We start from the raw sequence: 13,214 nt of genomic DNA on the forward strand, positions 1-13,214 counted from the left end.
ACTAGAGGCAGAGATTTTCTGTCTGATTGCTGGGATTATCCATGAAAAGTCCAATTACCTGCTGGGGCTGGGGTGAGAAAAGTCACACACTGCCTCTGTAGCACTTATTTCTGTAAGAGTTGTAACAGCATTGGGTGTTGCATGGGTTAATGTTGGGGGATTTTGACTATTCTTGACATGCGTGGGAGGGCTATGAGTGCTTACATACTAGGATGGGAGGAACTCCCGGGATGACTGAAGTTGAAGTTGTCTTCCAGAGATTTTACAAGACTGATGGCTGTGAAGGCTTCACAGGAAAGGACAGTAGAGATAACACTTCTTCTGATGCCCCCTCTCCCCTTACTATTTGGAGCAGGAGCACAGATATTCAAATACATTAGTGGGCATGGCTCTATCTCTTGGCAACCATGTTGTGTTTGGGGTTGGATGTGGCTTTTCTTTGCGTTTTTGAATGTCAAAAGCCACCCTGCCCCTTCATAAGTAATTCTGGAGCTTGAAACTCATTGTATAATTTCAGCTTTAACAGCTGCATTTCCAGGGATGGCATAAACTGGGATGTTTGTGTTCTTGTTTTGCTTTTTTTTTGCTATTTATCTTGCACTCGTTCCATTTGAGGGATCCCCATCTGAATAATCAGGTTGACAGAACAGCATAATTCATGATCTCCATTCAAAGGGGACATGAGATTATGGCACAGTAAAACAATAAGTTTTGGGAACTTTTTTTTGTTGGTTGGTTTGTTTGTTTAAAAAAAGCATATGTATGTACCTGCAAAGGTAACTGCACAGAAATAGTTGCATGCCTTGGTTGAATGTAGTCCTTACAATGGAAAAATAACATAGGAAGGGCCTGGGGTTTTGGTGATTTATCAGGGCATGGAGAGGGCTTAGTATGATTTCTGATGTTACTTCTAATGTGGGATACCAATATGGGAGCTCATCTTGTAACACATCAATTTAGAAAACAATACAGGCTATCAGGCTATTAGGAATTCATTCTTTCTCTCTGATTTTCAAGGAAATCTCTTTGATTTTTTTTTTGCTTGTTTGTTTGGGTTTTTTTTTAATACCCTTTCCATTCAGACATCATCTTAGGGCAAACTCTTTCCTAGTAATAAACTTAGCAGTGTTTGTTTTCATCTCCAGGCTGGTTTCCTCAGCATGGTTTGGTTCTTTTTTAAATATCTGTGTACCCATGCAGAGATGGGAAAATCAGCATAGATTTGCTTTTTATGCCAGTGTCACCTCAATTGTGATACCTTTTATTGTGAGAACAGTGGTACTTGCATCTCTTCATTGCCATAGCTTTCTGATGATGACTTTGAGAGATCTCTTAAGGTTTTGTAACAATGAGCTTGCGAGCAAATAAAAAAAGCAAAATGTGCTTACACAACCAAAGAATAGCATTTATATTTTGGAGTCAGTGCTCTTTCCATTTTTAAGAAAGCTCTTTGGCTCCCATCTCTCCCAGAAGTGGTTTTTCCTTTTCTGTTCCTTCACACCTTTAAATTTATGAACGGGCATATTATTTTCCTAACCTGAAAAGCCTTCCTAATCAGAACATTTATAGAACACTGTATTTGTAGGCACCAAGTTCCTTGATCACTGACGTTTATCTTTTCTCCTGCACACAGGAAGTCCAGTCTTATTTGAGCAAGACTTAGTCACTTTACTGGTGCTCATTTAGGCAAACTAAGAATGCACAGAATTACATGTAATCCTCATTAGTTCTGGTTTAGAAATAGCACTTGCAGTGTGAACAGTCCTTTCAAGTTAGTCTTAGTATGTGGCATGATACAAGAATACTTACAGCATAAGAAAGCTAAAGTTTTCAGGCCATTTAAAAAAAATATTTTTTTTCCTACTGCTTCTCCTTCCAATTTCTTTGTAGTTCTTAATATTCATGTAAAAAGTGTATGTTGACACTGCTAACACTTCTCTGTGATTTGGAGTTATACTACTGAGTACTAGTAGTCCCAGACACATCTTGAAATCTTGAGATAGTTTTACTGAAGGAGTTCACAGAGTATTTTGAGTTGGAAGGGACCCACAAGGATCATGGAATTCAGCTCTTAAATGAATGGCCCATATGGGGCTTGAACGCACAACCTTGGTGTTATTAGCACCATGCTCTAGCCAACTGAGCTAATCTGACATTCTTGTACTCTACAAGTTGCAAATGCACAGAACCTCCATGGCTATACAGAAAGAAGAACCTGGGGAAAGAGTTGGAGCTTTTCACATGCTTTTTAGTTATGATGCTGTCTTTCGTGTTGGAAAGTAGAGGCAGACTTTAACATGTATGACCTCAACAAAATAACTGTGTTTCAGACAGTAACAACAAAGAAGGAGGACCGGGCAAGTACTCTGCATTCTAAAGTGCAAATTGAAAGTCTTCAGCCTGTTGCTTCCTATGTTAAACTGGCACTCAAGAATGTATTTCTTGCAACAGAGGACAAAATACTCTGATTTTTCTTTATCCTTTGTGGTGCACATTGTTACTTGGCCCACAGACCATATGTTTGAAATCTCTCTTTTAAGGTCAGAATACCCTTTACTTACACTTTGCACTATGTGCCAGAGCACTGAAGTGGGACCATGGTTTCTATAAAAATTAAAATAAGTCAGTGAATCGTAGTTATTTACTGGATTTTATCCCACCTCAGAAAGCATAAGTGTAAAGTGTGATTTTTAATTAACAAGCACATTGTCCCAGTGCTTTGACTTGGAAAATTACATATCAGTATCTAGACAGTGTAGAAGACCATTCATTTCTCCCTGCAAGCAATAAATAATATCCTACAACTTCCCAGGAATGTTTTTCTACTTTTTAGCATAGGTACATATGAAGCATTAATGATCAAGGTAAAATAAATGAAGGGTGATCATTGAATAAGACTATGCCATTTGCTAAACAAAACAAACCAAAACCCCCAACCCTTTCCATCCCATCATCTCCTTTATTTCATGATTACAATGGCTCATCCTGATATCCACCAAGAGTTTTGCCTACTAACCTTGAAACGTATCTTTCTGTTTATTGTCAGGACCTTGCTGGCAAATTGAGCTTGACAATGAGCTGGTGAAGGCAGGGGGGAGCAGGGTGACCTGGGACACACAGTTCTGCTAAAACCTTTCAAGGTCGTTAGAGTGCCTTTTCCTTTCCAATGAATCAAATTACCAACTGGGCAGCTACTTCACTTAGCTAATCATTAATGTGGGACCTGTGAACTATAGAGCTTGTAACCCTTTCTCTTGCTAATTAATTTTTGTGTAGGCTAAAATAGTCTTCCTCCTGTTGATGTGAGAGCTCTTAGTGGGGGCAAGTACACTGAAACCTGGCCCAGGTTCTCCCAGAGGTGGGTTGCCCAGCTTTTGCCCAGAGCCCTGCTGTCACCTTGGCTTGGAGGAAACCAATTCTGCTGGCATCCTCTCATAGCTGGCAAATTTGGGGACTGGTTCATGGTAGGTGCAGTTGGCAGGCAGCACATTTCTGCCTTAAGAGTTATCTATCAGCTGCCCTGGGGGTTCTGGTGCCTGTGGAGGTGAGTGTGAGAGGTGAGAGTCTATGCCATGCTCTTCACTTGGGATGTTTTTAACTTGGGATAATTCCTTTCTCCTTGTGTTGAAAAGTGCAGGTCTAATAAGTTTGTGCATGTGGAGTGTTGTAGTTCTAATGGCTTTAGTAAACATGTGGTCTTTAGATACCTTGTGCCAGTAAGAGCAGGGCCAGGTTAAACTCCAGCTGAAGTTCATCTCAATTCCTTAGTAACACTGCTTGTCTCCTCCACACATTGTGCACAAAGTCCCTGTGGATTTGAGAGTAGCTTTTATATCATGTTTTCTCTGCATAATAACAAAATTACTTTTAAAGGATTACTCTTGCATGTATGGTGTAAGATTTTTGCTGTATTTTATACCAGTTAGAAAAAAAGATGTTTCTTATTTCCTGATATTAGCACAAGCATCAAAGGACAGATGCTAACTCCATTTCTGAAGCCACAAAGAGCAGCTGTGCATCTCTCACTAGGCAAAGATGTTTTCTGCAGCCCTTTTGAATGTTTTGAGAGAAGGAAATCTCATACCTGCTGGATGTGACTGGAAAGGGATTCTATTTCAAATGCAGTCACTTCCCCAGTTTTTCACAAGTCCAGCTAAGATGCTGTGGGATAGGGGATTTGCTTGTAAAGTCAGAGAATGTCGATGTACAAATTCTATCATCATTCTTCAGGGATACAAAATCTGCCTTTCTTCCAAGACATATCTGCTTAACTCAGTTCAAAAATAAATGCTGATGACTTTTTACTTTTATCTACTCCATAATGGTGTAAGAAAATGAGCTATATTCTGTTCTGGTTTGTTCATTGTGAACAAAATTGTGAATAAAATTGTGAATTGCTTTCTAACGTGAGCCAGAGAGCACGCAGCACAACTTCAGGTTAGGCTCCAGGTGTACTTCATAAAGCAGGCTGTTAGAAGAACAACTTCTTGTTGTTTTGTTTGATTTAAACTTGTAGATTAAGAAAATGTACTTTGCAAGACAAATACTGATTTTTCATTGTGTCCCTTCTGTCAAACCACTTTTTATCCTATACTTGCACTACCAGGTCTTATTTTTTCATGGAGTTTTTAAAATATTTCTGGCAGTTATCAGCATCCTTTTTACACCCTCAGAACTCTTTAGAATAAAGTAGTACCTAACACTTAAATAGCATTTGCATCCTAAGATGATTTTGAAAGTCTCTATTAATACTTCTTTCCTGAAGGGAAACAGCAATGTGCATGTGTTTAAGATGAAAGCTGAGAGTGTGCTAAGTAACTTATTCTGAGCATGCAAGCAATTGGTTCCATTAAATCTCAGAGTGACTTGAGCATATAATTAGCTTTCAGCTCAAAGCATATGATAAAAAAGAAACATGAACAGCAGTGTGGTTACTCTACCTTAACTGAGTCAGTTACTACTTTGTAAAATGTGCCTGGGAGGAGGGACTGACTTGTTCCTGTGGCTTGGTTGGGCATCAGGATGATGCCTCCATGATATATGATGTCTCCATAGTATAACATTAAAACAAGCAGCCATGTTTGCCATAAGCCATGAGTTTAGCTTTCTAACTCAAATAAAGTAAAAGTTGCTATCTCTTTTCAGTTCAGGTTTTCCATAAAATGCAGATCCTAATGTAAATGACAGAGAGGTTTACTTTTGACAAAGTCCACTAAAGTCAGTTGTAACTCTAGCAGCAAGATAGAAAATCAAGGGATGTGGGGTCATGATGCAGTTCACTGTGAAGAAGCCACTACGCTCCTTGGTTGATTTCCATGAGCAGTAGTTTAATCGTTCAAAATTAAGCAAGTCATATCATGTCATTGGGGTTTTTAATAGACTTATTCAAGATAGATAGAAATTAAAAATGGATAAAAAAATAAAACAAGTTCTGGTTTAAAATGGTGAATGAATTGAGAATGCAATTTAAATCAGTCTGGAGAACATACCGTGATGCAGACGTGATTTTGAGAACGTTCTCTAAAACTTATGATGATGATGAGTGTGCATGATGAAATTCATTAACGGAAAGAGAGGTTTTAGGATTAGGGAAATTCATACTATGTATGTTGTTGATCCACAAAGCATTGTTAGCTTGTATGCCCAGCTGGAGAATACTGTATGCACAGTCATACTCAAGGTATATAGAGAAATTCAACATCTAAATATTAGAGCTGTGTTTTCTGTCTTCTGATAAGCTGAAGCATAGCCATGGTGAAAGAATATAAATACTAAAAATCTTACACAAAACAAAAGAAAAAAGTTGTAATGAGGCTAATCAGATTAGTTAATCTAAATTACTAATGAATGTTAACATCAGTGAAAGTTCATGCTTACTGAAAACAAATAAATACACTCAAATACATGCTATCTGAAAATATTATCTGGTGTATCTGCTCATGGTTATATTTCTCTTTGGCAACGTGAGATTCTACTCTATGGTAAAGGAGGTATCATAGAAATCAGGTTGTTTTGGGGATTTTAGTAGCATCAGTCATGGTGGAGGATATTATTTCATATTAGTATGACTGGTAGAATTTGAGGCCCTGATGGCTAGCTTTAAAATAGTTAGTTGCACAGGTCCTCAAAAGATTTATGAGAAATACTTACATTTCAGTTGCTGACAGTATTGTGCTTGCCTTATTTATTGGCCCTGTCATCTCTGTGCTTTTGGAAATATCACCTCTAATTGTTCTGAATAATTGTAGCAACACCTGCTGGCAAGCCCAGAGTTGATATACTGGAAGCTTTCCCATTGTTGATGTCAGCCAACAAACCATTTGTGTCTTTAGCAGATGTTTTTCATTTCTTTTTCACATGGGATTTATTTAGATCTATTTTCTTTCTCCAGTAAAGAGCCAGACACTTCTTTCAGGCTGTTTACCATCAGAAAGTATATTGACTGGGTTACTGGCACCAAACTTCTATGGATTTTACATATCCACAATGTTAAAATGTTTTGTGTTTTATGAATTCACTTCATCTTCTCTGTTCTTCTGTTTTACAGAAGTTGGACATTTCATATTTTTAAACTTCTAATTAAAAAAAAAATTCTCTACATTGTCTGCCTTTAGATTATAGGTCAACTACATGGTGTTGGCTCAGTTTTTTGGTCTTACTCTGCTACCATCTTGAAACAGCAACTTTTGCTTCCACTCACTTTTAATACTCAGAGCTCCTTGTTCTTTACTTGTTTACAGTCTGTGTGATTTTCTGAATTTCTGATTGCTTCCTCACTGTTTCTGTCAGTTGTGGGTTTTTTTTAAACTTATTTTTATGGTATATGCCACAAAGGCTTAGGTTCTCATTAAAAACAAACACAAAAAAAGGATAAAATATTTACAAATATTAATGCAGAATGAAATAGACCCAAATGAAGGGCACTACAATGAAAAACAGTACCACCCCCCAAAGTATACATTGCTTATAATATGTACTTTGAATCTTTTTGTTCTTGGAGTTATGTAGGAGAAAATAGTATCTATTTCTTTTGTCAATATAGTTCTGAATATATTAGAATTTCACTTTAATTTATAAGTTAAATTTTTGGTTCCCTGTTCTTTGGTAGGGTAGCTACACCTGCCTGTTGATAATAAAATTATATTTCATCAGTGTGCAACATGGACATATGCATTTAAAGAGTTTCTAAAGATTTCAAACTGGACCATGATAAACAGCAGAAATGTCTTCCCTGTCTCTTTTCCTTCTTTCCCAAAAAAATTATTCCCTCCTAAAAAAAGTGCTAAAAATCAGATTTCAGCTATCACAGAATAGCTGTCCAAGCCAGCCATACTGGTTTATAAAGTGTAGCAAGTAAAATGGTGTGCACTTTCTCAATCTTTCTGCTGCAGTGGAAGAGTGCTAGAATCAGTACACTGTCCTTGAGTCACAGATTGTGCTGGACACCTTTATAAAATGCAAATCTACAAAGTCCTGGGCATGAGCTCATAATTCCCAGACCGTGTATCTGTCAACAAGGCTAGTCAGGGCTCACAGTCCCTCTACATTCTTCTAAGGTATTAACCATATATTTATATAAAGCCACAAATGCTTTTTGCCTCTTTCACTTAGACTAGTTGTTACCATTTTATGCCATACTGTAGATATTCTTTCTTTTAATGAAAAACCTCTTAAAGGTATTTATTTTTTATCCAAGAGAGCTTTGTTCATGAGTTAGATGTGCTTTGTACATGACTTTTTTTTATTTTTTTTTATATAGGATGTTAGTCTTCTGTCTTGGAATAAATAGAGAGGTGGGTAAGTAAAATGAAAGTATTTCAGTGACCCAAACTATATTATATTACTAAAGCTGAAATGTATTTTCCCTATCACTTTATGTACTGAATAACAGGTTTATTATTGCTAATTGTACTAAGCTGACGTTTTTGTCTGTGACTTTTGAAGCCATATGGCTGTTTTTCCCTTGACTGAACTGAAAGTAAATTCCCTCTTGCCACTTCTGTTATGCTCAGGTCTCATCCTAATCAAGATTTAAAATTATATGCATGTGATGTCCTATACAGATATATTCCTTAATATGGTATAGTTTCAGCATGAACACATCAGGATGTATTAGCTAAGTACCTTATACACTTCTTCTTCCTCACTTGTTCTTCAGCAGTAGGATACCAAGATGTTTGCATTGATACAGTCAACAGTTTACAGCCATTCTTTCTTTCGGAAGGTTCCAGTTATAATCATCTCCAGGCTCCAATTTGTGCTGTACATGGCCATCTATGTGGGTTTTTGTACCCATTCCAACCACCTGGGTCCCATTACTCCCATTTGGTTCCTATTGCACTGACTTCCTGTCTGTATTATGGAATTTATTTTAATTTTTGAACATTTAACATAAATGATCTTTTATGGTCTGTACATGAAAAAAAAAATCACCACCCCATGTTCTAAAAGTTTCATTTAATTTCTGTATGTTCCTACTTACTCATTGTAGTATCGGTCTATAGGCATACAGTATCAAAATATAACAATGCCTCTTGCCAGAGACTTCACAGAGCAAAGCATGTTTTTAGAATACTAATTTTTAAAATCCCCCTAACTGCTGTTACAGAGTCATAGAAAAATGCTGACAGAGATCTCCCAGGGTCATCCAGCTGTATCCCAAGGCTGAATCCTTACATACTTAAGCAACTCTAGAGAGACAGTTTTCTGACTTTTTCTTAAACATTATGTCAGCTTTACTGGTGTCTCTGGACTACATGGTATGCAACAAGAATTTTTTGTTGTCTAGTGACACCTGATGTGAGGCTAAATTTGCTATTCTCTTTCTCATTGGGAATTCACTGGAATTTATGGGATGCTTTTTTATTTCCTCAAGCTTTCTCTTATTTTGGTTTTAAAAGCATAGGTACATGTTTATATGTGTGTACATAGTTATATAAAATATACTAGAGCATCTTTCATAGCTTAAGTGTTTGCATTGCATTGCCCTTCAGAGATTATTGGCAGGTAGACAGCCATGGTTTATTACTTGTAAGCATGAACAATGATGGTGCTATGCAAAAACATGTAAAGAGCCTTAGACCTTTCTACATGAATGCATAAAAACAGAGGAAGATCTGAACAAGAAAGGAGAGTTCTTTTTCCTTCTAATCAATTAGAATTTTTAATTGCATTTTTCTCTCACAAGTGAACAGAATCTACTTCCCATGGCAAAGCAGAAGGTAAATAGTGTCAATGGCCAACCTCCTCATTTCCCTTTATTTTTCTCCCCTGGCTAATGCCTTCTACCCCAGCCTTACTGCTATTTTCTTTCCCTAAATCCAATGCCAGAATCTACACATCATATGTGTAAAATAAGGTGTGCATAGACCGTTCAGTCCAAATTAGAGATTTTGTATTTCACTCCTAGATGTTTTTTTCCAGATTCCTGGTCATTGACACAGGAAAATACATTCACAAATGGGACATTACAGCGCCCCAGCAGAAACAGGGCCCAAATGCTACTCCATGCCAGCTGACTTGCCATTTCAAACAGAAATACCAAATGGCCCTGTGTCTGTTTCAGAAGACTGTGGAGGGGATACACAGTGGTTGAGTAATTCCAGTACTTTTCACTGGGTAAAAAAGTAACTGAGAGCTAGAAAGCAATTAATTTCCACAGCCACATTGTCTAGAGGCAAGTCCTTAAACTGTCTGCATGTATTTCTTTCTATTATGTGCCTCTTGGGGTCAAGAAAGCAAGGGAAAACATAGATCCTTCCTTCCATATACTGAAATGGCTTACCTGTAGAAAGCTATGCCAGAAATACTGGAATTCTGTGAATTTTTAACTTGGTTGGAAGGTGAAAAGACAAAGACACAGGTGAAAATGCTAACTGATTAGTCTTGTGTATAAAATTTATTTAAGGGCCAATAGCAAACTTCTGTATAAAAATTAATTAGAGCACAGCACAGTCAGTTGTGATCAAAGAACATACATTTATTGTGAAATATATGGTTGCTGGAGACAATTCATTTTTAATTTATTAGATTCCATAAATTGTTTTCTGATAGGTTTTGGAACAGAGATATATCAAGCTTATTCACATAATGCTGGCTCTGGTAACTAGCTAAGTGAATTATAGTTTTGAAGTATATGCTTATTACTCTTTAATAGTAGTAGACAGCAATGAAACTGCATGGAAGTAAGGCTAATGTGTTTTCAGGATTTCAAAAACACTTCTAGCATGGTAGAACATGGTAATATTAGCAAAATAAAACCCCACGCAACTCCTGTAAGGAGTCAGGGAGAAAGTGTGCATTGGTTTCATCTCACTAGTGTGATGTGTAGCATTTTTAGTGAGATGCATGTTTGAAAAGGTGGGATCTTGTTTCATTAGGGATCTGAAGTGCTTTCAGGTTCTTGAAATGTGTATGTGAATTTATGGTGGAATTTCTCTGCATTGCTATTTTCTATGTTGTTGTTGACCTTTTCCAAGGACAGAACATCCCATTCAGAGCATGATCACCCTTTTACCCAGCTGTTTTAACCTGTGCCTTCAGATTGCCCATGTGGGTAGAATTTGGCCTTATCCTGCTGCTCCAGCAGCAGCCCTTGGTAAAACAGACCCATAAGGCCTTAGTTATCTCTTGCTTTGTACTGTTTATAGAGTACTATTAAATGTATAGAAGTCAATATTTTGCTCACCTTTTTCCTTATTTATTGCTGCTTTAATCCATAATGTGATACATGTAGTGCTGAAGTCAAGTAAGATGTAAAAAATTAAAGTGTATATAGAATTAAAATTTCAGTGTCTGTCTGATCTATTCAGTTTATAGGCATAGTGATTGTAGAAGTACAGGAATGAGGAAAGGAAGGTGAGCAGTGTTCTCATGTTTGCAAACCCTTGATTTAACTGCATCTCCCCTGCTGTTCTTTTAGTTTGACCTGTGCTCATTTTATCCCAGTGCAGATTTGGATTCGTAACTAATAATCATTCTGTGTGACTGTGGAAACCAAACTTTTATTTATTACATTAAAAAGCAACTTTCATGTTGGGATCTCCCCCCCCTTTTTGGAGTCAATTTTCAAGTCCTGCCCTTTGTGAATATCAAAGATGGTCTGGTATAGTAGAACAAGACATTTTTTATTCAGAAGAATCCTAAAACATCTGCTCAGTAGAGACCTGATGGCAGAAGGACGGAGGGTGTGTATATATTCTCGGAACTGCATTTGTGTATTCAGTACAGGATGTATGCCAAAATCTTCAGGAAAGCAGCAGGATAATTTTGTTTTAAGATTATTTTGAGGTCTTGGGTCTTATTTTATGTTGTCAAAATATCTGGTAGCAAATTAAATATAATATGCTCACCCCCCTCTCTTTAATTTACAGAAGAACTGAGTTTCTCAAAAAGAAACTGTCTTTGGGGTATATCCAGGTATACACATCTAAATACTGTGGAAGGTTAAGCAGCATCAGACTTTTATTTTCTGAACAAATAAGCTATTACAAATCCGCAGGCATGAAGCCAAGTTATAATAGAATAATTTATTATAATTTAATGTAGATGGTAGATAGAATGGATAGATTGTAATTGAAGCTAAGTGAATAATTCCAGTAAATAATTTATTCAATGAATTTATCCTGTTTTCCTACTCAGAGATTGTTTTTACTCCCCGCTTCCCTCTCCCTTCTTGTGTTTTACAGCCCCTGGGTTTTTTTGTTAACTAGAAGGGTGAGGGCTCTCTTGGTTTCATCATGTGCTGGGCTGTGCTGGCCCCTGTGGCAGTGCTGCTGTTTCACACCTCTGTATCCCCAGCTATGCACAGCTGGGACCCCATCTTGGGGGAAGTCTGGTGAAGTTGGTGGGGCTCTGTGTGGGCCATGCCCATCAGGACAGCAATGGTTACAAAGATGTGGGTCTGGCTGTAAACACAGGTGCCTGCTGCCACTGGTCTTGCCACTGCAAACAGTCCTCTGTGTGCCAAGTGACTGCCAGCACTGCAGTGGGCATTCCTTCAAGGCAAGAATTACATCACAGGGTTTCAGCTTCATCCTCTAGGTTCACAGTTATGTTGGACCTCCTCAGCAAAGACCTACTCAAGATGGATAATAAGGGACTTTCTAGAGGCTGAGAATCATGTTTAACTTGGGCTGTCGATGTCTTCAGGCTTTTTTTTTTGTGTGTGTGTGGTGTTTTTGTTTTGATTTTTTTGGGCTTCAGGAAGAGACTAGAAATGTTTGTGCCATACAAACTCCTTCCAAAAAAAATGTCTCCAGTCCAAGGAACTTGTTTATTGAGTAGAGGCTGAGCTCCCAAAGCCCTGTGGGGCTTTGTTTCTATTACTATATATGCTAGCATACTGCCTGTTCATTGTATTTCTCATATTCTGTCTTGTTCTGCCTTGTCTTCTAGGTTTCTTTCTAGCTTTTAAAACAGTGTTTCTGGAGTTTGGAGCTTTTAATCAAACTTTGTTCCTCCTGAGCTGCCCATCCCTTCTTCATCAGAAACTTAGAAAAAGATTATGAGATGCATATATATTCAACAGATTTGTTTTTTCTGGTTCCCTCAAGGGCCCAAGCTTGTCTTCCACATTTCATTTAACACCAGATGCAGATTTTTGTAACATTTTCTCTCCATATTGCTTTGAATACCGAAAGAGTTTCATGTCACAGTGTTCCTAATTGATATTTTGGGTAGGACTCACTAAAACAAATTGAGCTGTGGACATATCATACCTATTGTTATTCCATATGCATTGCAAACTTAAGTGGGCAGCACTTCATCACTGGTAAGCAGGTCCTACTGTGGTTATGAATTTGCCAAGGTCATCTCCACAGTTACTAGTTTAAGATCTGAAGATTTTAGTATGTTCTTTGTGTAGTATGTGTCATATCTTTGCCCTTCATGTTTATGTTTAGCAGGTATTAATACCAAAATCTACTAGACCACAGAATCTGCTCTTCCATGTCCTGGCTCACTTCTTGCTCCCATAGCTCTAAGATATCACCTGTACCTATGAAAAAGGTCTTTAATCCTACAGTGCTTACCCAGTGCATGCTTGGAGTGATATCACACAAGATCATCCACCTTCACTGTGCTGTCATGGGTCAGATTTTTGTCATTGAGCATAACATCAAGTAGCCGGCTTGATTTCTTAGGAGGCTTGCCTTTTTCTTTTGACAAAAGTGGAATTGTTTGGTTTTATATAGATCATTTATGTACTCTTCAAA

The 13,214-nt window shown here is 37.6% G+C and overlaps 1 protein-coding gene across 2 annotated transcripts in view; it reads left to right on the forward strand.

Moving 5' to 3' along the window:
• Positions 1-13,214, forward strand: part of BMPR1B (bone morphogenetic protein receptor type 1B) — a 243,653-nt gene that overhangs the window by 124,021 nt on the left and 106,418 nt on the right. Inside the window, exon 4 of one of the 2 annotated variants that reach the window (XM_071555880.1) lies at positions 7,760-7,797. The exons of the other annotated variant lie outside the window; for it this stretch is intronic. Within the exon in view, the coding sequence (XP_071411981.1) occupies positions 7,761-7,797 (37 nt within the window). The 5' untranslated portion in view covers position 7,760. The remainder of the gene's footprint in view (positions 1-7,759; positions 7,798-13,214) is intronic. 2 annotated transcript variants of the gene reach the window in all.

The sequence above is a fragment of the Pithys albifrons genome, chromosome 5, assembly GCF_047495875.1.
Source record: "Pithys albifrons albifrons isolate INPA30051 chromosome 5, PitAlb_v1, whole genome shotgun sequence".
In the NCBI taxonomy this organism is placed as follows: domain Eukaryota; kingdom Metazoa; phylum Chordata; class Aves; order Passeriformes; family Thamnophilidae; genus Pithys; species Pithys albifrons.